At 32.5% G+C, this 25,941-nt stretch overlaps 1 protein-coding gene, 1 long non-coding RNA gene and 1 pseudogene across 8 annotated transcripts in view; 1 reads left to right on the forward strand and 2 right to left on the reverse strand.

The window, feature by feature from the left end:
* Positions 1 to 25,941, reverse strand: part of sls (sallimus) — a 122,000-nt gene that overhangs the window by 41,309 nt on the left and 54,750 nt on the right. For 6 of the 7 annotated variants that reach the window (XM_089072201.1, XM_089072200.1, XM_089072199.1 and 3 more), the window contains 20 exons: positions 25,367 to 25,886; positions 24,926 to 25,097; positions 24,643 to 24,829; positions 22,570 to 22,909; positions 21,758 to 22,481; positions 21,261 to 21,599; positions 20,651 to 20,807; positions 20,379 to 20,545; positions 20,153 to 20,282; positions 7,021 to 13,932; positions 5,802 to 6,574; positions 5,118 to 5,577; positions 4,944 to 5,044; positions 4,774 to 4,871; positions 4,129 to 4,349; positions 3,724 to 3,798; positions 2,098 to 2,202; positions 1,605 to 2,013; positions 894 to 963; positions 1 to 796 (listed from right to left, as the gene is read on the reverse strand). The exon at positions 1 to 796 is cut by the window's left edge and continues 11 nt beyond it. In XM_089072201.1, the coding sequence (XP_088928327.1) occupies positions 1 to 796; positions 894 to 963; positions 1,605 to 2,013; positions 2,098 to 2,202; positions 3,724 to 3,798; positions 4,129 to 4,349; positions 4,774 to 4,871; positions 4,944 to 5,044; positions 5,118 to 5,577; positions 5,802 to 6,574; positions 7,021 to 13,932; positions 20,153 to 20,282; positions 20,379 to 20,545; positions 20,651 to 20,807; positions 21,261 to 21,599; positions 21,758 to 22,481; positions 22,570 to 22,909; positions 24,643 to 24,829; positions 24,926 to 25,097; positions 25,367 to 25,886 (12,756 nt within the window). The remainder of the gene's footprint in view (positions 797 to 893; positions 964 to 1,604; positions 2,014 to 2,097; positions 2,203 to 3,723; positions 3,799 to 4,128; positions 4,350 to 4,773; positions 4,872 to 4,943; positions 5,045 to 5,117; positions 5,578 to 5,801; positions 6,575 to 7,020; positions 13,933 to 20,152; positions 20,283 to 20,378; positions 20,546 to 20,650; positions 20,808 to 21,260; positions 21,600 to 21,757; positions 22,482 to 22,569; positions 22,910 to 24,642; positions 24,830 to 24,925; positions 25,098 to 25,366; positions 25,887 to 25,941) is intronic. The other variant, XM_089072198.1, reaches the window with a different exon arrangement.
* On the reverse strand, positions 2,209 to 3,709 carry LOC148937537 (uncharacterized; annotated as a pseudogene).
* LOC148937538 (uncharacterized) lies at positions 15,071 to 17,794 on the forward strand. The gene is made up of 2 exons (XR_016138242.1): positions 15,071 to 15,350; positions 16,731 to 17,794. It is a non-coding gene; the product is annotated as an uncharacterized LOC148937538 (long non-coding RNA).

The raw sequence follows: 25,941 nt of genomic DNA on the forward strand, positions 1-25,941 counted from the left end.
CTGTAACTTCCCAAGCACGCGGTTTGAAATCGTCCGGAGCAAAATGTGTGATGATTTCTTCCACCGTTGCGTGCTGAAGTTCGACCATCCTCATAAAAGCACGAAAACCAACTGTTGCTGCAACAAAACTCTCATCGGTTGTTGTCTCTTCGGTAAGTACTTGAGTAATTAAAGGACCATGGCCTTTTCTTTCTACCAATTGAACTAAAGCGTTTTGAGCATCAGGTGTTTTTAGAGCAGGAAAGATTTCAGTCCTATAAAGACATTGATTGATTTCGTTTACAGAAACACCTTGTCGAACCAAATAGCCTATTGTCGCGAGTTCTCGCAAGGGAAATTCACCCGGACCAAATTCTTTTGCATCAAGCATTTCCATTATCTCATCGACTTCCCGAGCTATATTTTCTTTTTGTTGCTGTACAATCTCTTTTACAGTAATATCTTCTTCTATCTTTTCTGCTTTTATTTTCTTCGCTTTTTTCTGTTTCACTTCTGTATGTTTCGTTTCTAACACACTACTTTCTACATGTGCTTCTGTGACTGAAACTTTTTGCAGAGTTTCCGAAGTAATTTGAGCGCTATCGAGTTTTGTTTCGATGGTGAAATCAGGAGCAGTATCTTCACTTGTAATTTCTGATACGATAATACTTTCTTGCTCTTCGACAATTCGTTTGGCACGTTCTTCGACTTTAGGTAAATGCTCTCGCGATTTTTGGTCATCAATTTTCTTCAAGGAAGTTGTTGCTTCAGTTATGATTGGCTCTTGAATTGGTATTATTTTTCGTGCTCTAGATATCTAAAATATGCAAAATAAAATATTACTTGTGTGAAATTTCTTGAAAGATACAGTTACAATCAAGGCGCTTTAAAGATTGCATATCTTAATTCAATACCTCTTCAGATTTATCTTCTATGAACTCTGTAGTTTCCAGAAATTGAGTCTCTTCAATATCAACAATTTTTCTGAAAATATAAATGGCAAATATTATACATACATACAGACCACACACACACGCGCGCACACACGCACACGCACACGCACACGCACGCACACGCACGCACACGCACGCACACACGCATGCACGCATGCACGCACGCACGCACGCACGCACGCACGCACGCACGCACGCACGCACGCACGCACGCACGCACGCACATATTGTTGCGTCCGTGTCTTGCTGTGCCAATATATGGGTTGAGCGTTAGTTCGGTAAGAGTGCGACTGATTAGGATAAGATCGATAAGACGAACAGAAAAAGAGCGGTCCCAAGCAACAGTTGCTGTTGTAATATGACAGATTGAAGTTAGGAAGATTATTTTGATGAGAAATTATATCCATCTGAATGTATTTAAAATTGTGTAGCACGTCAGATTTCTTTTTTTCTCGCGTGGAGAAGTGATTAAAAAATTGCGAATGAGAGAAGCTTCGAATGTAATGGCGAACGCAAAAATATACGTACAATTATTAAATGAAACAAATTATAGACACGGCACACCACACATACATACACACACACACACACACACACACACACACACACACACACACACACACACACAAATTAAGAAATATACCAAACAATGCGGAATATAAGATTACTGACTTTTCTTCTGTCTGTTCCATCGGAATAAGCTTTTCTTCACGAATTTCTTCCTTCTCAATTTTGATACGTTCAGCTTTTACTTTCTCTTTGGTTTCCTTTGCTTTTTTTAACTCAGTTTTCTTCTTTTTATGCGGCTTTTCTTCTTGTTTCTTCGGCTTTATGTCCAGTTGTTCTTCCTTTTTGATTATGTCATCTGGCCTTGATTCTGATTCGCCAATAGTATCAACATGTAATTTTGCTTTTGTTATTATCATACCAATTTCATTGGTGGCTTTGCAAATATATGTAGCATCATCCTCTTTAGTAGTTCGCTTAATCGTTAGAGTAGTTCTATTTTCTTCATCGAATATACGTACTTTAATATTTTCCGTGTTCAATATAAATTTATCATTTTTATACCATACAACATCTATAAGTCAAAGAAATAAACAATTAAACTTGTAAAAATTTTTACAAGTTATTTTTTAAGATTTGTGCAACTTGTAATGATTACCTGGTTTTGGATTACCAGAGTAGACGCATTCAAATAAAGCGATATCTCCTTCTTTCGCATAAATGTCTGTTATTTCTTGAATAAACCGCGGAACGGCTTGTGTAGCTGAAATAGGAACTTGTTATTAATAAAAATTTTCAAAAAATTAGATTATAATGAATTGAATTTCTTACCAATTTCTGTTATTGGTTCCAAGATTATTTGCAAAAGTCTTGTGTCAGTAGTTTAGTTAGACAAAAAACACATAATTCATGCATAATTACTTTTAAATGATATATTTCTGTTGTTAGTCTTAAAAGTCAAATTCTACCTAATATTGTGTCTCTTTCATCTTTGGTACAGTATTTATTCATTATAATTATAGTATATTCATTATAAAATGTAGATGTATTCTCTAATTCAAGATTCTCGCTGTAATGATTTTCAAACAGCAAAAATTCTTGCAATTTTTCTTAGTTATCCATTGTATATAATTGTCGAAAAGATCCAAAATCGATTTCTCCAAATCGATTTCTCTTGGTTTTAATGGAAATAATCGTGCCTACATATTCATAATTCACAAATTTTTCTTTATCGCTCTTTAAACTATTTTGAGATTGGAATCCTAGAACTGGGATATGTATGACATCTTCTTTTATAATCACTAATCTATTTAATTACCAGTTTTTCACGAATAGTCTGAGATATCAGAGATTGAATCTAGTTTGTGATTATATATGTTTGGCATTTTCTTCTTTTTTTCGATTAGTGATAAATGAAACAGTGATTTTAGATTTTCTGGATAATTTATCTTTTTACCATTCAAATAAGATTTTCTTTAACACTTTGGGAATTCACCAAAGAACAATCTTCTTTTGCTTGCATTCTATCCGATATGCCCGTAGAGATCTTTTTTTGAATACTGAATAATTGTCACAGACTTTGCCTTTTTGATTGTTTTCAATGTTAAAGAAATCGATAGTTATAGTGAATTGCCGACAATTTCTTTCTGAACTGTATATTTCGTCTTCTATTGCAATCGGTGATGGTTATTTTGATACACTTGCTTTTTTACTATATTTAATTTATATTCTTCAAGTTTTACTAGGAATTACTATATTTTGTGTATTTGAAATTGATATAGAGATACCTTTTGATTCGATTTCCAAAATGATATAGTATGTGTTTTTTTTGGCAGAAAAATCTTGTTTTACTGTATTATTTATCGTAAATTTGATAAATGTGTTGCTTTCACTCATCAATGATGTTATATATGAAGAATATTTACGCCTAACATATCTTTTCTCTTGCTTCTTTTCTTCTACTGAATCGTCCTACTGAATCAATCTGATAGGAGTATTGTATCACAGGAATAGTTACTATTCTTAGTAAGCTTCCATAGAATTCGAATATCCTCTTGATAGAAAGTATTCTTTTGAAGAATTTTTTATTTCCATCTAGAGGCAATCTGGCGTTGTCGCCAATGTTTATCAAAGTTTTTATTTAACGAAAATTCACTAGTCATAGTTGAGTTATCCCTTTGAGAATTCTTATTTTTTAATGTTATCTAGACTGTCACTTGAAAAACTGCACTCTGCATCATTCAACATGCTATCAATTATGTTCAGACGATGAAACCAATCTTACCTTTTAAAGCCTCTTGCATTTCTTCCATTTGTGTAACCCATTCTGGTTTTCGGTACTCTTTTGTTCCGAGTATACCTAAATCGTAAAATTAAATATAAAAAGCATGTAACAAAGATGTAACAAAATTCTTTGGTTTTATTAAAATTTAGATAAACATATTTAAACGAAACCAAAGAGAAATTTTGTAAGAGAGCCCTTGAAATATATTATAAATAAGACAGAAAGTGTAAATTGAGGATGTTGCAAGTGTAGTGAATGTAAGGAATTTTGGGACAACAAGCAAGTTTTTACCAAGATGCTATAAAACTTTGATGACGCTTTCTCCAATTGAAGAGCGTAACTGAAAAGAATTTAGCTTAACCAGATTATCGAAATCTTTGACATTCATATAGAAAGGAATATTACCTTCTACTGATAAATACGCCGTCGTGGTTGATACACCGAGTGGATTATGAGCTTCGAATATAATTTCGCCAGTGTCATCGGGGAAGGTTTCAGCGATCGTCAATACTGATGTACCGTCTTCAAATTCCTCGATTTGGAATTCTTGTGATGAGACAATTTCTACGCCCTGTTTATACCATTTTCCTTTCGGTTTTGGTTTGCCTTTCATTTTTACTTCCAATCTATATAAGAAAAGATACATATTAACATATATATATATATATGCATGAATGTATCCAGAAGGGAGTTGGAGGTTCAAATCTCTCCTACGAAATATAAAAAAGAGTAAGTATAAAATAAAGTTAAAGTTACGATTTATAAAATATTACATTTTTCTCATTTAAAATAAAAAATAAAGAGATATTTCAAGCTTTAAAATATCCAAAAAATCAATTCATTAACGCAAAAAGTTGCTGTTTGTGTGTTAATAGAATTGATAACAGAACCCCCCCTCCCCCCGTAAAAAAAATTTTGGATACGCCCATGATAGACATTATAGATGTTGGCTCATTATAAATTATAGATACGAATGATAATTGTGTCAGACATTAAGATGCACACGCATGCGTGCTTAATTATCATTCATTGAATATATTTTGAATGTACCTAGTTAATTCCCCATCTTTGATAGGAACTAACTGAGGAAGTTTTTTGATTATCTCTGGTGCAGATTCTTCTATATCAGTGTCGAAGATAGGAATTTCCTAGAGACAAAATAAATTTTAATGTGTAATATCAAACACAATCCTGTATCTTGTTAGAGCATATATATTTACTTTCGGAGATAAAAGATCTTCTTCAGATTCGCTTTGTTCCGTAGTAAGGGATGTCGCGATTACCGAAGATGCAATTTCCGAGTCAGGTACGTACTCGTATGCTGAAATTGAATAATGATCATGTAAGACAAACAACTATCAATAAATTATAACTATTTGCAATAAATGGTATACCTTCAACAACGAGTGATGATGTACAAACAGCCTCACCAATAGGATTAATAGCACGACAAGTATATTCTCCAGCATCCTCTGGAAATACTTCGCTAATAGATAAGCTACAAATACCCTCTATGTCCTGAACAATTACAATTTCTTTGCCTTCATTAATTGATTTATTATTGTGATACCAATCTACTCTAGGCATTGGTTTTCCTTCAACAACACAAGTTAAGTTAACACTCTCTCCGTCCATAACTCTTACGGGTGACAGTCTTTTAACGAATGTTGGTGAAATTAATTCTATTGCCTCTTCCCATGCTGTTTCTGTCAAATTAACGGTGGCCGTACAAGTAACCGAGCCACCGACGTTTTCAGCACGACAGGTGTAACTACCAGCAAGTTCCGGTGTAACTTCTTTTACCATCAAAATTGATCGATTCTCTTGAGTTACAATTCTTACCTGCGGTGTTGACTGTAATACAAATTATATATTCTTCATTAATTTAATGAAATTCTGAATTGTAATACAAATTATATATTCTTCATTAATTTAATAAAATTCTGGACTGTAATACAAATTATATATTCTTCATTAATTTAATGAAATTCTGGATAATATTATATATTGCTTTAGGTAAGGAAAAATAAAAATTTATTTTAAACTAATATATTATAGAAAGCACTTGAAAAAAATACCTCAAGAGGTTTGCTTTCGTGGAACCATTGAAAGGATGCTGCCGGATATGATTCCACTCGTGTTTCCATGATGACAACTTCTCCTTCTGCAACAAGTTGGGGCTGAATCGATTTCGTAAACATTGGTGCTTTCACTTCACTTGTAGTATCTTTTCGTTCTTTAATGGTAACGGAACTCGAGCTTCTTGCTTCGCCAGCTTTATTCTGAACTCTTATTTCATATTTACCTGTATCCTTTTTTGCTACCTCATTTATATTTAATTCAGCTGTATTATCGTAAATATTTATCTTGTATTTGTCAGTCGGTGTAATTTCAATGCCGTTACGGAACCACTTGACTTCTGGCTTCGGTATACCCTCAAAATCAGCCAGAAGTTTTAGAGGTTTTCCATGCTCAGCTATCAGAGCAAGTAAAGGTCGTGTAATTCGCGGTGCTCTGAGAACAGCTGGTTTGCTCACTTTAACAATGTTACTGATCACCAAATTAGTCCTGCATTCAGCGCGGCCATATTTATTTACAGCACGAACACGATAAATTGTTTCGTCTTCAGGTACAGGTTCTAATATTTTTAGCTTAGCTTCTCCAGTTGTTGGATTAAAAGTCATCTCGATTCTTTCATTTGGTTTAATTTCTTTCTCGCCACGATACCATTTCACTTCAGGAACTGGTACACCGGTTACAACACATTCCAATAAGGCAGGTGTATGTTCTTCGATCATTAGTGGTTTGATTGGAGTTGAGAAATGTGGTGCTATGCCTTCTTCTTCTTTTTCTGAAAATATAAATGACATATAATGTATATAATTGAAAAAAGTTGAAAAAATATATGATAATATTTATAATCAACATGCAACATTAAAAGACATATATACAACTTGACATTCTGCAAATTATCTTGTTAATGTATTATACATTTATAATACAAATTTTTATTTTAAGGTTTTAATATATAAATAATGAAAATATTTATTAATTGTCATAAAAGACATATATTTATTTACTATTGTTTATTAACAATTAGACGATTATTAATTTCATGGAAAAATTATAAATCTTAAAATTCTCGTAAAATTTTTATATTATATCTATATCTATAATGAAAATTTAGCAAATGAGATTAGTAAATATTAAATAATCAATTAAATTTCATTTAAATAAATTTAAATTACACACACATAATATTAAAATTAAACAATTTATATTCGATAATATTACTACCGAATATCACAAGATTGACAGTGGATGTTGCAACGCCAGCTGGATTGGATGCTCTACAAGAATACATTCCAGCATCTTCTTCTTTGACTTTCGTAATTTCTAATGTTGCTGTTGTCTCAAATATAGTCATAGTATATCTTTCGCTCGCATGTAGTTCTTGCTCATTTTTATACCAAGAAATTTCAGGAAATGGGTTTCCTATAACAGTACATGTAAATTTAGCAGGATTCTTCAATTCAGCAATAACAGGTTGTAACTTTTGAATAAATCTAGGAGCAATAGTTTTGTCCTTGTCTATAATTGATATGTCAACTTGAGTTTGTTGTTTGCGTTTTCTTTTATAGTCTTCCATTTGTGTCATATCTATTTTATCGTGTAACTTGACATCTCCTACATTTTCTTTTTCATCAATAGTAGTAATAACTTCTTTGGGTATAATTTCTTTAATTTTAGATTTTGTCTTAATCGACTTAATAACATCTTCATGTTTCTCTTCCAAAATGTCAGCTATTTGTTCCGCAAATTGTATGGGTTTTAATTCAGTTACTTCATTGTCCCTGAATATTTCTTCTGATCTTTCTTCTTTATCCACTTGCTTTATTTCAATATCCTCAGATAATTTTTCAATAGGCCTTAATACAACTGTTTCTTTTTCTTCTTTTATTTTAACAGATTCATGTTTCTTCTTTCTCCATGAAATTTCTTTTGATGCAACCATCTCCTCCATCATTCTATCTTCTTTATGAGGTAATGATATAAGTTTCAATTTACTTTTAATTAAATCCTGAGTATCTTCGGAAGAAATTATGATTGTCTCTTTTTCATCACGAATCCCTGTAACGGATTCTTCTTGATCAATGGGTACTACTGTAACTTCTTCTCTAAAATCAACGACTTTTTTTGTTCGTTTACTACGTTGCCATGGAGTTGTTACATCTGTCGATTTTTCTTCAAATTTATCCTCTATTCTGTCTGTTACTGTTGAAACTGATTCTAATTTTATTTCTTTGGATTTTGCCTCTTCTATTGGTTTTGAGATAACTGTTTCCTTTTCCTGTATAGGTAGCTTTTTCACAGGTTCTAATACGACTTCTTCAGATTTTGGTTCTTCAGGTTTCTCTATTCTTTTCACTGGTCTCAATAATACCTCTTCAGATTTCTCCTCCGGTTTGTCTCTTTTGAATGATTTTAAAGTAATTTCCTCTTTTGTCTCTTCTTTTTTGGAAAGTTTCTTTGCAGGTTTTAGTACGACTTCTTCGGGTTTTGATTCTTCAGGTTTTTCGATTCCTCTCATTGGTTTCAATAGTACCTTTTCAGATTTTTCCTCCGGTTTCTCTCTCTCGAATGGTTTTAAAGTAATTTCCTCCTTTGTTTCTTCCTCTTTCGAAAGCTTTTTTACAGATTTTAATATGACTTTTTCAGATTCTGGTTCTTCAGGTTTTTCTGTTTTTCTCACTGGCTTTAATCGTACTTCTTCAGATTTTTGTTCTGGTTTTTCCCTCTTGAATGATTTTAAAGTTATTTCCTCTTTTGTCTCTTCTTCTTTGGGAAGTTTTTTTGCAGGTTTTAGTACGACTTCTTCGGGTTTTGATTCTTCAGGTTTTTCTATTCCTTTCATTGGTTTCAATTGTACCTCTTCAGGTTTTTGCTCCGGTTTTTCTCTTTTCAATGGTTTTAAAGTTATATCTTCTTTTGTCTCTTCTTCTTTTGGAAGCTTTTTTACAGGTTTTAGTACGACTTCTTCGGGTTTTGATTCTTCATGTTTTTCTATTCCTCTCATTGGTTTCAATTGTACCTCTTCGGGTTTTTGCTCCGGTTTTTCTCTTTTGAATGGTTTTAAAGTTATATCCTCTTTTGTCTCTTCCTCTTTTGGAAGCTTTTTTACAGGTTTTAATATGACTTCTTCAGATTTTGGTTTTTCAGGTTTTTCTATTCTTCTCACTGGTTTCAATTGTACCTCTTCAGGTTTTTGCTCCGGTTTTTCTCTTTTCAATGGTTTTAAAGTTATATCCTCTTTTGTCTCTTCCTCTTTTGGAAGCTTTTTTACAGGTTTTAATATGATTTCTTCAGATTTTGGTTTTTCAGGTTTTTCTATTCTTCTCACTGGTTTCAATCGTACCTCTTCAGGTTTTTGCTCCGGTTTTTCTCTTTTGAATGGTTTTAAAGTTATTTCCTCTTTTGTCTCTCCTTCTTTGGGAAGTTTCTTTGCAGGTTTTAGTACGACTTCTTCGGGTTTTGATTCTTCAGGTTTTTCTATTCTTCTCACTGGTTTCAATCGTACCTCTTCAAGTTTTTGCTCCGGTTTTTCTCTTTTGAATGGTTTTAAAGTTATTTCCTCTTTTGTCTCTTCTTCTTTGGGAAGTTTCTTTGCAGGTTTTAGTACGACTTCTTCGGGTTTTGATTCTTCAGGTTTTTCTATTCCTCTCATTGGTTTCAAATGTACCTCTTCGGGTTTTTGCTCCGGTTTTTCTCTTTTGAATGGTTTTAAAGTTATATCCTCTTTTGTCTCTTCCTCTTTTGGAAGCTTTTTTACAGGTTTTAATATGACTTCTTCAGATTTTGGTTTTTCAGGTTTTTCTATTCTTCTCACTGGTTTCAATTGTACCTCTTCAGGTTTTTGCTCCGGTTTTTCTCTTTTGAATGGTTTTAAAGTTATTTCCTCTTTTGTCTCTTCTTCTTTGGGAAGTTTCTTTGCAGGTTTTAGTACGACTTCTTCGGGTTTTGATTCTTCAGGTTTTTCTATTCCTCTCATTGGTTTCAATTGTACCTCTTCGGGTTTTTGCTCCGGTTTTTCTCTTTTGAATGGTTTTAAAGTTATATCCTCTTTTGTCTCTTCCTCTTTTGGAAGCTTTTTTACAGGTTTTAATATGACTTCTTCAGATTTTGGTTTTTCAGGTTTTTCTATTCTTCTCACTGGTTTCAATTGTACCTCTTCAGGTTTTTGTTCCGGTTTTTCTCTTTTGAATGGTTTTAAAGTTATTTCCTCTTTTGTCTCTTCTTCTTTGGGAAGTTTCTTTGCAGGTTTTAGTACGACTTCTTCGGGTTTTGATTCTTCAGGTTTATCTATTCTTCTCACTGGTTTCAATCGTACCTCTTCAGGTTTTTGCTCCGGTTTTTCTCTTTTGAATGGTTTTAAAGTTATTTCCTCTTTTGTCTCTTCTTCTTTGGGAAGTTTCTTTGCAGGTTTTAGTACGACTTCTTCGGGTTTTGATTCTTCAGGTTTATCTATTCTTCTCACTGGTTTCAATCGTACCTCTTCAGGTTTTTGCTCCGGTTTTTCTCTTTTGAATGGTTTTAAAGTTATTTCCTCTTTTGTCTCTTCTTCTTTGGGAAGTTTCTTTGCAGGTTTTAGTACGACTTCTTCGGGTTTTGATTCTTCAGGTTTATCTATTCTTCTCACTGGTTTCAATCGTACCTCTTCAGGTTTTTGCTCCGGTTTTTCTCTTTTGAATGGTTTTAAAGTTATTTCCTCTTTTGTCTCTTCTTCTTTGGAAAGTTTCTTTGCAGGTTTTAGTACGACTTCTTCGGGTTTTGATTCTTCAGGTTTTTCTATTCCTCTCATTGGTTTCAATTGTACCTCTTCGGGTTTTTGCTCCGGTTTTTCTCTTTTCAATGGTTTTAAAGTTATATCCTCTTTTGTCTCTTCCTCTTTTGGAAGCTTTTTTACAGGTTTTAATATGACTTCTTCAGATTTTGGTTTTTCAGGTTTTTCTATTCCTTTCATTGGTTTCAATTGTACCTCTTCAGGTTTTTGCTCCGGTTTTTCTCTTTTGAATGGTTTTAAAGTTATATCCTCTTTTGTCTCTTCCTCTTTTGGAAGCTTTTTTACAGGTTTTAATATGATTTCTTCAGATTTTGGTTTTTCAGGTTTTTCTATTCTTCTCACTGGTTTCAATCGTACCTCTTCAGGTTTTTGCTCCGGTTTTTCTCTTTTGAATGGTTTTAAAGTTATTTCCTCTTTTGTCTCTTCTTCTTTGGGAAGTTTCTTTGCAGGTTTTAGTACGACTTCTTCGGGTTTTGATTCTTCAGGTTTTTCTATTCTTCTCACTGGTTTCAATTGTACCTCTTCAGGTTTTTGCTCCGGTTTTTCTCTTTTCAATAGTTTTAAAGTTATATCCTCTTTTGTCTCTTCTTCTTTGGGAAGTTTCTTTGTAGGTGTTAGTACGACTTCTTCGGGTTTTGATTCTTCAGGTTTTTCTATTCCTCTCATTGGTTTCAATTGTACCTCTTCAGGTTTTTGTTCCGGTTTTTCTCTTTTGAATGGTTTTAAAGTTATTTCCTCTTTTGTTTCTTCGTCTTTTGGAAGCTTTTTCACAGGTTTTAATATGACTTCTTCTGATTTTGGTTCTTCAGATTTTTCTATTCTTCTCATTGGTTTCAATTGTACCTCTTCAGGTTTTTGCTCTGGTTTTTCTCTCTTGAACGATTTTAATGTAATTTCTTCCTTTTTCTCCTTGTCTTTTGGAAATTCTGTTTCAGGTTTTAATATGACGTCTTCAGGTTTTGTTTCTTTTGCTTTTTGTTTAATTAATTTTACATCTTCTAGCTTTTCTCCAGCTTGTATTGATTTTCCTGCACGTCTCCATGGTAAATCCATTCTTTCTGTAAATACATCTTCAGTAATAATGTCATCTACTTTTTCAGATATCACTTCTGGTTTTAACGTTTCCTTTGAGACAGTTTTGCTTTTCTCAGGTTTTTGCCATGTTATTTCAGAAACTTCTTTGCTATCGGGTTGTACTGATTCTTCCAATTTGTCTGGAACTATAATATTAAAGGTAGATGATTTTTCATCTTGCTTCCATAATAATAAATTTGCCTGTTCTTCAGATTTTGTTTCAACAAGTTGAATTTCTGGAATTTTTTGAATTGTCAATGATTTTGATTTACGACGCCACGGAATTTCTGAAATCTCTGTAGATCTATCCTCTTCCGATTTAACTTCAGGTTTAGTTGATTGTAATAATTTTATTCTTTGATCTTCTTTCTTTTCTTTTTCCTTTTTGCCCCTAATCCATGGTATTAATACTTCTTTTTTAGATCTTTCGATTATACTATCGATTGTTTTGGTATTTAATATTGTAGTGTCTTCCTTTTCGACATATGGCATTCTTTTCACAAACTTTTCTTCGCCTCTCATATTTCTAATTGATTCAACATCTTTGTCCACTTCGACAATAATTTTATCTTCCTCTTCGTGATATAGCATCTTTTCAGTTAATTGTGGACCTTTGGTTTTAACTTGTTCCAAATCAACTTTTTCAACTAATTTTTTTTTCATTATTTCTTTGTCTGTCATCGATACTGGTTTCAATAATATTTTCTCGTGAGTCTTTTTATGTATTTCTTTTAATTCTGGTTTTGTTTTCTTTAAAATTATTTTCTCTTCCGTCCATGATTTTGACTGTAATTTTTCTTGTGGTATTTCCTTTCTCTTGCTTATTTTTTTATCATTGATTGTAGTTTCGCGCTCTGATATAACTTTAAGCAAAACAGTATCTTCTTCTTCCTTATATGTAATCATGTTTTTATCATCGATTTTTTCTTCTTGTATTAATTTTTCATTTGTATGTGGTTTTGATGGTTTTAATTTAGTAACATCATGTGTATCAGTTGAAACTTGAAGTAATGTAGTATCTTCCTGTTCAACATATTTTGAACATATATTAATTTCCGTCTCTTCTTTTGTAACAGATTTTAGATCTACCTTTTCTAAACTTTGTTTTTGGAGCGTTGGTTTAGTGACTTTGGATGATTTTAAATCTACTGTTTCTATAGTCTCTTTTTGGACTTCTTTTTGGATAGGTTTAGATTTTCTCAAAATAATTTTTTCTTCTATCCATGGTTTTGTTTTATCTATCTTATCTGTAATTGTCCTCTCTTCGCTTGTTCTTCTTGCTTTCCTTATTGTAGAAATATCTATTCGTGTAATTTCTTCTATTGGAATTATTTCAGTTTCTTTTTCCGAAATTGGTTTCAAATCAGTCTTATCTAACGCTGATTTAACGACATCTATCTTTTCTATTAATGAAGATTTCGATGAAACAGATTCGAGCGTTTCCTTAAGTATTTGCTTTTTCTCCGGTTTTGCTTTTTTCAAAGCAATTTTTTCTTCCATCCAAGGCTTGGGTTTTATTTTTTCTATGACAGGTTTTTCTTTTTTTATTTTTTGTATTTTTTCGTCTTTTGACATTGTGAGCAAAGAACTATCCTCTTGTTCGAGAAAATTTATTTTATCTACAACATCCACTTCAGAAGTTATTTTTGTCTTTGGTTTTATTTTCTTCGAAATAATTTCCTCCTTTTTCCATTTTGATTCCTCATTTTTTTCTTTTTTTAACACAGTTTCATCTAAACGACGCGATGTTTTTAACAGACTAGCATCCACTTCCTCTTTATAAAGTTCAGTCACAGTATCGTCGGTAACATGTTCTTTGGCCTTTGTTTTATCTTTTGGTACGGATTTCAATTTAATTGTTTCTCCATTAAGTCCATGGATGTCCTTCTTCTCAATCTTTGTCGGCTTCAAATCAATTTCTTCCAACTTTTCTTTTGCTACATCTTTAACAATTCGGGGAATTTTCTTCAAAGTTACTTCTTCCTCGGTCCACGGTTTTATTTGACTCTCGAAAACTCGAAGTTTATCCAAAGAAGAATCTCTTGATTTTGTTTTTATTTTCTGCCATGGAAGTGAATCGCGAGTTTTATGTCGAAGTTGAACACGTCCCTTTCTCCAAGGCAGCGATTCATCACCTGGTTGAAAATATGTTTCAAGTGGTAAATCATTTTCGCCGAGAGCTAATGATTTCAGAACTATATCTTCTTTTGAACCAAGTTCTTGACCAAGTTTTGTATCTACTTCGATATTAGCATCCGTTTCCGCGGGAACCGCATAATAGGCTTCTTTTCTCTCTGTAAGTTATGGAAAATGTGTTTAAATAGTTCGAAACATTTTTCGCGTTGTGGTTAGTTGTTTCACACTGTGTATGTCAAATTAAGCAAAAACTTTATTTATATTATGCGAGATACGTTATATTAAATTAAAAAGAATCTATTTATAGACTCAAAACAATTTATCAACATATCCTTTACATCATGAAATTAATTATATAAATAGTTTACTTTTAAATTACACACACACACACACACACACACACACACACACACACACACACACACACACACACACACACACACACACATATGCATATTATATAATTACATACATATATATATATATATATATATATATATATGTGTGTGTGTGTGTGTGTGTATGTATGTAATTATAAACGTAATATATAAACGTACAAAAAAAATATATATATATAAACGTTTTTGTAAATTTTTTTCGTAAATTGTAGAACAACGGAGAATAGATTTTGACCAAATTAACTTCCCAGGGCAGAAATCAAGGCATTTTGCCAGATGATCGTTCTTGGAAAAGTGAATTATTCAAGTCATGTGTGTGCGTGTGCATTTGCGCGCGCGCGCGCGCGCGCGTGTGTGTGTGTGTGTGTGTGTGTGTGTATGTTAGTGCGCCCGCGCACATAAAATGCAAAAGAAGTGATGCCTAATGTTTATCTTTATTTAATGTTATAACAATAGAAACCTAATTTTTGTGATAAATTAAGCAATTAATGAAACAAACTATTGTTGGAACAAATAAATTTTTCAATTAATATTGTTAATAGAATATTAAAATACGACACACATACACAGACTTTTATGTTTACGTATGTATTGAGCGTACATATATGAATTAACTTGCTGCGTACATATATGAATTGACGCTGATATTATGAAATAAAAATAATTAATCAAATAAAAACTTAATCAAATGTGTTATGTAAAACAAATATTAAAAAATGTTTTATAACAATAATGCGTAAATTTACGTTTCTTATATTATTTTTGTGTTTAAATCTGGAGAGTTTATCCGCAACTCGATTGCGTGGGAGTTTCTTTTTCGAAATGTAATGAAATACAATGCTATTACGCACAATAACACCGACATTATTATCTTTAGCAGACATAGGAACAGGGAAAATAGTAGGTAACGAATATTTTATTAAGTCTAGTGAGTCTCGCGTGAAGTAGTTGGGAGCATTCGTGGAGTTCGTAGAGTTCGCAGTGCTTGCAAGCTTCCCTCAAGTAGCTTTCCGCGGAGCAACGGTGGGGGTTTTTGATGTACAAGACGCACGTCTCGACTTCATGTTACATCTAGCCATAATAGTAGTCAGTTGGAAGTCGAAGACGAAAGAACGAAAGAAATCTTAGAACTCTCTTAGAAATCTCAACATCATTATCGTGCTTCTTATGATGATACGGTGATTGCAATGTTGCAGTGAAGTGAATTAAAAATAATATTTCAAAGAAAGAAATTTGTTGACAAGCATACTTTTAACATACATTATCCCTTTGTCAATAGAAATTTCTTTCTTTTATGTGTTTTATCGAAATATAATTATATTCGAATTAGATACATATAAAGCTATTTCGCCATTGTGCCGTGTTTCAAATATTCATGTATCACACACACACACACACACACACACACACACACACACACACACACACACACACACACACACACACACACACACACACAGTTTTCAGACAAACATTTTATATAGTCAAAAATATCAAGCATTCCGTTTTTATATAATTTTTAAATGTATTTCAACTTTATTTCACAAATACAAAGTGTTTTCTTGTTTATAAATATCTTTCTTAGTTATTTAATTAAGAGGATTATATATAAATGTAATTATTATTCTATTAGTGACGTAATAATATGGAAGATTAATGAGAAAGTACTGAGTGACATTTTATTACTTAAAATCTTTAATAATCTACAATTGAATGTAATAAAAAACTAAAAGATTATGCGTAAAATTAAAAAGAAGATGCTTATGCATTTAGATGAATGAGTGAATACAAGGATAAAGATTTATTACTTTCTGTAATAATGTCATATTTGTTATTAGTTATTAGGTAACTCATGTAAGAGTAAGGATTTATTGTGATTATATATAAAATAAAAAATAAAAATATCGATAAACGCATAGGCAAATATTTTTTTCATTTTTTTTATATCTTACTCCAAAATTTATGGTTACTCAGTATGGTAACGATTTTATGACGCGTAAGATATAACATCATGTCAGACTTATTATTTCATGTCTATATATGTGTGTGTGTGTGTGTGTGTGTGTGTGTGTGTGTGTGTGTGTGTGTGTGTGTGTGTGTGTGTGTGTGTGTGTGTAGGCGTGCGCGTGCGCGTGTATTAAAATACAATACGTCAAACATCTTTTTTAAATCAGCATTGTCAAATAAGTCTGCATAAAATATTAATTTTCATATATCTTTTATATAAGTAAATTAATGTAAGTAGCAGTATCACTATTAGCGATGTTGTACTATATTTTTAAACGTAAATAAATGTTTTATTTTGTTCTAATTACATAATAAATTGTTTTAATAAATCGAAAGAAATGTACCAATATATCACTGTATTTTTCTTCAAATAAATAACAAATAACTTATCTTTTTTTAATATTTTAATTATATTAAATATAATAGCACTGTGTAATCGATATCGTCAATTATCCATTATATATTAATAAATAATAACAACACAACCTGTCATGTATATTTTGAAGTCCAAATTGATAAAATACTAAAAATAATTTTCTCTCATTTTGCAGAGTACGCTGACACGCGCTTCCCCGTATTATTCCTGGCATGACTGAATCACTAGCAGCTGGCTCGAGACGGAGCCAAAATAGTCAACTACCTCGGCCAGCTTCCTCCGAAATTACTATGCTGACGAAATCGAGCGAAGGTGGTCTGGGATTAAAGATATGGATCACAGAAAGAAATGTCTTGATGAATCAGCGTGTCCATTTGCTCTCTTGAGAAGTATTGTCGTTCCATCTTCAAGGATGTTCAAAAATTTATCGAATGTCACATATATCTTATTTTATTTACAATATGTATGAATTGCATCTAAGATGATAGTTCTTATGAAATTTCTCTCATTAGTTTTGAAGTAGATGGAAATGAAGATTATATTTTTTTAAATATATTTATACGAGTTGATCTCTGAAATTTCTGACGATTTAATACTGATTACAAGAGACTGTTATTTAAAATTTTTTACGTCAAATTTAAGATAAAGTTAATTAAGATAATTTAAATTTGTGAGATATCACATCTTAATGATACAAACAACAAACTCGAATATTCTCTATTTAAAGACTTTTGAAATATATCCATATGATACCATATGATGCGTTTTGAAATATATACAAATTGTACATTAAACTTAAAATAATTTTTTTAAATAATAATAAAAAGTAAGTGAATAACGGCATTTAAAACGTAAAAAAGAATAAATTAATAGATTAATACCGCCAGTTTTATATAATTTGTATCAAATACACGCATTACCTAAATCATCGTCGAATGAATTCTTCAGAGTTCTAAACCGGCGGCCAAATATAGCTAGGTAATGTAATACACATCACGTGCTCAAAAATAACTTAAGAAAAGGGCCTCAGTCGGTGTGCACACGGCACTGCACTGTTTTTCACTTAGAACGTATTTTATACGATAGAAGCGACTAACATGAGTATATATGTATACTTACGAGCTTTTTTCTCAAAAATGTTGTATTTATTATGCAAACATGTTGAAACATTAGGTAAATCCCAATTATGTATTTCTATAATAAGACATTTGAGCAATAAAAAATTAAGAGAATTGGAAATTTTTATTCTTTCTTTTTGTTTTCTTGTATAAACTATTTGTTCTTTAGTGTTACAGGCATGTGTTGTGTAGTTTTTCTCTTGCACACGACACACTTCGGAGAGTTCAATAGAAGAACATTCTCTGTTATAAAGGTCTTTCTTTCTTAAGTGGTAGACATTTTTTACTTGGTCACATTTCCTTATTATAGGAGCATCAAATATAATAATTTAAACAATTTATACAATTTGTAAAAACATATTTTACTAATTATATATACTTTATATATGTTTTACATAATGTTGGATCAGAATTTACTGTCTCAAAGATTCCACTATTGAGAATAGCTATGTTAAAATCGTTTTTTACGACATACGAAATATTAATGACATATTAATAAATAAGACGATGGTTGTCGAACGGCGACAAACAGTAACAAACGGCAACAAACGAGACTTGGACGTACTTAGAACATTCGGTTTTATTGCGACTTCCATTGTACAATAAATAATTGATTAGTAAGATGTTAGATGATACTTTATCTCTGCGTATACGTATGTCGTTGTGTAATTTCTTTAATAAATATATATATATATATATATATATATATATATATATATATATATATATAAAATTGTAGTGTGAACGTACATATATAGTGAGAAAATGATGTAATACATGTAAATGTGTGTGTGTGTGTGTGTGTGTGTGTGTGTGTGTGTGTGTGTGTGTGTATATTTATATGATATATTTTTATAATAAACATCAAAACTATACAGCGAACGAGAAAACGAGTTATCAACGCAGTCGCACCCTATATTCCTCTTTCTTCATTTCCTTCATAATATTGCGCAAAATTTCATTTGCGACTATATTACTTATATTTACAATGTCAATACAAAGTCTGTAGTATTCTTTCTGAAAAGGCTGTAAACACATTTTTGTCTTGAGATGAAGATCAAAATATCGACGGCGCAAGACATTCGTAAAACAGAACATTCGCTTTCGTCTACCCTGATCTTAAGAAGCGTGATCGCGTTTATCCCGATCGATTGCATTACAAATAATTTTAATTCTCATTTTAATTTTGTTTTACAACATTTCAACTTTAGCATTATCATGACCTTTGTATACCCAGCAAACGAAAATGAATTAAAATGGATAGAATGGATTCGAATGGTTATTGCCGAATCCAAATTCTTGATTTTTTGAATCCATTTCAATCCAATTAAAGTTTAAGGATTCTTTGAATTTATTTTAATTCATGAAGTGGAATTGAAACTACGAGATTTCTACGCTGTCAATCCAAAAAAGATTATGCGGATCAATTCATTTTGATACATGAAACGCGATTGAAACTATGGATTCCTATTCTTTCATAAAAAAAAAATTACGCGTTCCATGCAATCCATTTTAATCCAGGAAACAGGATTGAAACGAAGTACTTCCTATTCTTTCAATTCAAAATGTATTAAAATGAATTAAAATGGATTAGAAATTTTCAATTCATTTTAATCTATTCTATTTCCGGATGCTAGGTACTTGAATAATATCTTGAATCTTAAGATATTTTTTATACGCAAAGTTTGCAGTTTTATATAACAGCCTTTTAATACATCAATTGTTATTATTAATTATTCCTCGTTTCACTCGCTCAGCTATTTTCAAAATATGATGCGTTAGTACAAACTCCCCGGGCGCGCACGACACTTTTGATTAGAGGGTGTTTACGATAGAAGTTGCGAAATCTTGTAAGATAGGTTGGTAGGTTACGTTTCTTTTTTTTTTAAGGAAGGCAACAACAAAGCACAAAAGTAAAAATATGAATGAATATTTACGGCAAGTTTATTGCGCGGAGACGACTGTAAAGATTTGAGACGATGTAAAGACATAGTCACAATGAACGCGTTAGATAAAAATTAGGATATATATTATCAGCAATAATTTTTATGTATCAGAAAAATTCTTAACTTCGATGAGCTCTACACAATACCAATTCCACTCAACATCTGTTTTACATCTATTTCATTGTATCACGCATCATTATAAGCTAATTAATCTTTTGCGTTTAGAGAAATCTCGACAAATATATAGTAATCTAGAATTATTTCAGAATATTACCATAATCGTATATGGATATTATAAGATAAAGAGGTACGTAATAATTAAAATTTTCAATTGCAGGAATTAATATCATCTTTTCCAAGATTTAACGAAATTATATTATTCGCTAATGTTATTAACTTGTTAATGTTAATTAATGTCATGCTTCTGTCTCGAATATACATTCGTCTCCGGAGTTCTTGGAGATGGTATAATATAAGTATATAATCGCGTATTATGTTAGCAATCGAATCTATATCTTTAATTCAGTTCTTACTTTTGACGATGAGTTTGGCGGATGTTTCTACGGTACCAGCAGATGTCGTAGCGCGGCAAGTGAAGGTGCCAGTATCCTCCTCGTAGGTAGTTGCTATCAGTAACACCGCATTGTTGCCTTCATGAATCATCTGAAAATAATGTATCATGTTTTCTTTGAGTATCACGTTTTGAACATGAAATCTTTTTTGATATTTTACTAGAAAAAAATATAACGTGATATCTACCTGAAAATCTGGTGACTGTGGGATCAAGGCACCTTCTCGATACCATTGAATCGTCGGTTTAGGCTTTGTCGGACTCACTTGAGTCTTAAATTGAGCCGGCTGTCCTTCTACCACTATTTGATCCTTTAAAGGTGTTAATTTTGGCAGAACATCAGCTGTGTCAGGTGCTAATTGAAAATAGAAAAGAACAGTACGTTAATTTCATGTGGTACATTAAGAAGAAATATAATGAGAGATTAAATTTTAATTTTCTTTTTTTTCCTTTCTCTTACCGAGTACTCTGAGGTTGGCAGATGTCATAATTTCACCAGCCGGATTTTTTGCAATGCATTTATAAACACCTTCATCTTCAGGGAACGCCTCAGAAATTCTCAGAGTATAAAAATCGTCTTCTTTCTGCATTTGGAAGTACTTTGATGGTTTGATTACCTATACAAATGCGATAAGCGTTTAAGAATAAAATTATCGGAAAGTTTCTTAGCAGATTTATAACATTTTTATCCGATTTATTCAATGTATATAAATGAAGAATATGTTCCAAACAACAGAAAGAAATACGGGCAATATCTGCCAGACAGAATTTTAGGCGCCTAATAATCTCTTTCTTTTATTTTTTAAATTTATATATTTTATATATAAATTAGACATATACGCGCGCGCGCGCGCGCGCTCACACACACACACACACACACACACACACACACACACACACACACACACACACACACACGCACGCACGCACGCACGCACGCACGCACGCACGCACACACACGCACACACGCACACACACACACGCACACACGCACGCACACACACACACACACACACACACACACACACACACATATATATATATGTCTTTATTATTGTAACATTGGATACCTTATCAGCTTTTTTCCATTGCACAGTAGGAACAGGCTTTCCTATAATCCTGCAGGCGAAAGCGACGGAAGTTCCTTCCTTAATGGTTTGATCCTTTAATGGTTCCAGAACAGTTGGCGCTTTTTCTACTGTTGGCGTTGTTGGTTTTACAATCTTTGTTAGAGATTGAGGTCCACGAACGGTGCACTCTGCTTCGCAACGCGCTTCTCCGGCACTGTTAATCGCAACACATTCGTACTTGGCAGTATCTTCTGGTACTGTCTCCAGAATCAGTAGTGTATAAATATTATCTTCTTCCAAAGTTTTATAACGGATATCCGCTGTTACTTTTTTACCATTCTGCAATAAAAAAAATATTCGATTTTGAATCAATTAAAATGTTTAATTCTATGCTTTGACACTACGCACATAAAATCAACTAACAAATTTATAATGCACGCACACACACACACACACACACACACACACACGCGCGCGCGCGCGTGTTTGCATTTTACCTTAAGCCAGTAAACATCCAGCGGTTTAGTGCCGGTAATCTTGGCATCGAATCTAGCAAGTTGTCCAGTAGCTACAGAAGTGGATTGAATCGTGGATAAGAAACTAGGTGGTATCGTGCCACCTCGCCCAGGCTGTCTTCTGCGTTCCTCTACGACTAAGTTGGCACTACATTTGGCTTTGCCTCCTCTATTTTCAGCAATAACGGAAAAGACACCAGAATCTTCCATAAAAACTTGTCTGATAATTAATACCGATTTGGTGCTAAAAGTATAAATTTGTAGATCAGCAGAATTTTGTATAGGAAAATCTTCGCGATACCATTTGATAGTCGGTAATGGGTCGCCATCAAATTCGACTTCAAATTTAGCTTGTTCTTGCTCAAACGCTCTACAGGGTTGAATCTTCTTCGTAAAAATTGGCGGCTTGGCAGGTTTGACTTGACCTTGCACTACACGTTCCTGCGTTTTTGCTTTATGTTCTACTTCCGTAGTTTCCGTTGCTGTAATTTTTCTCGTTATTTCTACGTCACCTTTGACCTCCTTTTGTGTCTGTTTTTGTTTAGCAACGTGAACTTCACGGCCATGAACTGTGGATTCAGATGGTTCTGGTGGATATTTTCCCGAAGTTTTAACGCGTTCTGTATCTATATCTATCTCGGTGACAAACGGTTTTTTTATGTATTTCGGAGGTGGTTGTACCGATTCTTGCTGAGGTTGTTCCTCCCTATGAGAAATCAATAATCAGCAATTGTTATTGCCAAATGTCAGATATGCAATTATTATCAAATTTATTATGTTGTTATAATACTTACAAACTTTCTTCATACTTTTGGGCCATTCCCTTTGCTAAGGAATGTGCAACGACCTTGTCGCCGGGAATAGCAAACTGATGCGAAGCTTCCCTTAATCTAGTCTCTTTGAGCATTTGTTCTTCTTCAAGATTCATCAGCTTATTATAATAATCTTCATTTTTCTTACTCTTTACAGATTTTTGCCATTCAGTCTCAGGTTCTTTGATAACTTTAGGACCAAGATGCTCGGTGGCAATTTCGATTCCTTGGGAAACGCTTTGGTGACGTTCGTCGAACACGCGCTCCAATTCTGTATTTTGTCGTTCGGTTTGATACTGTGTTAGGCCATAATCGTACCAAGCTAAGGAAACAATACATTATATCGGTGTGATCTTATGCATTTCATATTTGGTATAAAGAAACGGGTTGTGGACATATCAGTTAATTGATATTTCTATAAAGAAACAACGTCCTTCAATGAGATATTTTTGCAACTATTAACGTTTACATTTATATTTTGCTTAAAGATATAAGAAAATAATAAATTAATGAATATTTAATAAATAACGGATAATTTATTAGACGATTAATATTTGGATTGAGATAGCTCATTGAAGCAACATTTTCTTGCTTTTCTTAATCAAGGAAAACAAAATCTAACCGAAAATCACAATATATTTAAGACACAGTACATGAATGACAATGCAACACATATCGACGACACTTAGATAATAAATAGTAGGAATTGAACTAAATGTGGAAAATTTGAGTAGTTAACGCTAATCTGAAATTATTTTACTTTATCATATTATTGAAAACACTGTTAGATCATTTATTTCTTACGAACGTGCTTTCCTTCGTGTTATAAGAAGGTTTTTTAAATTTAAAGAGAATAGATAAATCTATTGAATTGCGAAGTTCTTTCATCTAATTAACCAAATAATTCTTATAACATTGAATTTTCCTTCTTTTATGGAATTAATTTTAATATTCAATTCCTCGCTACTTTCTGTGCGAGGCATCAAAGAATGGGTAATGCATATCTATAAAAAAAACAAAGAAGAAAACAGAAAAACAAAAATTAAAACGATAAATTAAACACATAATGGAAATTAGAGTCAAATCATATTGCGCAATATTGAGAGATACGGAAATCTGCTCGATATTTGTATTTTTAATAAACAATAATTTATTAAATTGCTATACCTTAGTAAACTATAAGACTGAGGCAACAGTGAATATAAGCAATGAATATAATGCATAAAATATAATGCATGAATAAAAATAAACATTAAATAAATATCCTTAATACAGATTGAGAAATAATTTTATATGTTATCTTGAGAGAGATATCATATAAAATAAATTGAGATTAGATAAAATAATTTAATGAGCAACCCGTGTCTTCCAGCGCAACAATATATAATTATATTTATAAGAAAAAAACATTAATAAAATGTAAAACAATACCAATGTTTTCTTCACAACTTTTTATTTCATACCTGAATATCTGCGGTGTGAAAAATACAATACCTTTGATCTAAGATGATATCGGTCTAATATTCCTGTCGATATTTCCAACCATGACGAAGAAGGAGAAGTAGAAGAAGCTGTTGGATGTTGAGGTGATTTTTGTGGCTTTTTTTGGAATGCCAAATGGAGAGCAGGAAGGAAGGGATCGTTTATGTTTGAATGGTCTAGAGTGTTTTCTTGTATTCGAATAGTATGTATGTGTCGTATCGATATATATTATGTACTGTGTTTTTAGTTGCTCGTACTTTTCAATTTACACTCGCTTGTCGCGAATTGTTATTGAAGGCTTATAATCACGTTTTTTATTTTTATGTGCTATATTTACCGTTGCAAACTCTTGAAATTATTACTATTTTATTATTATACTGTACGTGAATTCTTCGTAATAGTTCTTCTTCTTTCTCAAGAAAGAAAATTATTAATCAATAATTTTTACTTTCGTATTTATATTTTTCTTATGTACAATCTCATTGCTCTATAAGAGTATACTTTATTTTATCGTGACACGAAGAATTCGTAAACGTACATGTATATGATAACTGGAAACTGGTGAAAACTTACGTCTTGGTGAATTTTTCAATACACCCCGGTAGTCGTCGCTTCTCTGTTTGACAGTTAAAGTCGTTTCTGTACGTGCTTCACCAACAGAACTCCTTGCAATTACTTCCACTTTACCATGGTCGTATTGTCTAGTCTTTGGTATATCCAGATGATACATGCCGTCGTATGTCAATTTATAACGCGACCCCTGCGAAAAAAAATTTAATATAACTGCATTATAATAATATTCTCGTGAGAATGGTTGATATTGTTTATATATCGGAAATGATATTTTAAAACTTACATTGACTACTGTATGTCCATTAATTATCCACATAACTCGAGGTCTTGGATGTCCAGTAACTCGACAGCAGAATCTAGACCAATCACCTTCTTCGACGGTTACCGCTTCTGGTTTACTTACAAAAATTGGCGCCGAGCGTACTTTTTCTTCTTCGCCTTCCTCTTCGGGCACTCTGTAAAGTGCAAATAATGTTTTTAAATAATGCACACGTCGTATACATTTTATGTTGCTTTGTTGTAATGTAATGTAATAAATATATTATTCGGTCAACAATCTTTTTTTCTTTCAAGAAATCCTATTTTCTGAAAACTAGCAATACTCAAGAGAAACGCACGCGCACGCATGTACGCACGCATAAAAGATAACAATAGATGCTATCTTATGAGTATTACTTGAAAAACAGTTTTTTGTGTATTAATAAGACATAAATTAATATCTTACATTTGCCATGCTGCTTCCATTTCTCTGATTTTTTCGATGCTCTTCATGCCTTTTGGAAGTTGAGATTCATAAATAATTCCAGGTTTTCCCGCAGTTCTAATTATGGCCCTGGTTTCGTCCATTCCATAAAGATTTGTAGCTCTGCACAGATACTCGCCACTATCTTCTGGATAAACCCAACCAAAATTCATTGCTACATAACCAAAGTCATAAATAGGAGTAAATCGATTCTTATGAGGTAATGGTTTCCCATTGAAGAACCATTCGACTTTCATATTTGGATCACCCACGGGCGCCAATTGACACTCAAACTTGGTGCTATTCATTTCAATAAGATCGGTTTGATCTTGAATTTGTGTGACAAATCTAGGGGGCTGCTTTTTGTCCGCGTCATACAAATCATCCTCAGTTAAATGAATTTCGGAAGTATACTTCTTAATTGTTGCTTCCATTTGCATCAAGGCTTCAGATCTTTTCATACCTTTTGGTACTTGATTTTGCAAAATGATACTTGGTAATTCTGCGAAAAAATAATTAATATGAAGAATCTACATCTCGATACATGTAATTTGACA

This window comes from Pogonomyrmex barbatus, unplaced genomic scaffold (genome assembly GCF_055798465.1).
Source record: "Pogonomyrmex barbatus isolate J1 unplaced genomic scaffold, ASM5579846v1 scaffold13, whole genome shotgun sequence".
NCBI classification, from domain to species: domain Eukaryota; kingdom Metazoa; phylum Arthropoda; class Insecta; order Hymenoptera; family Formicidae; genus Pogonomyrmex; species Pogonomyrmex barbatus.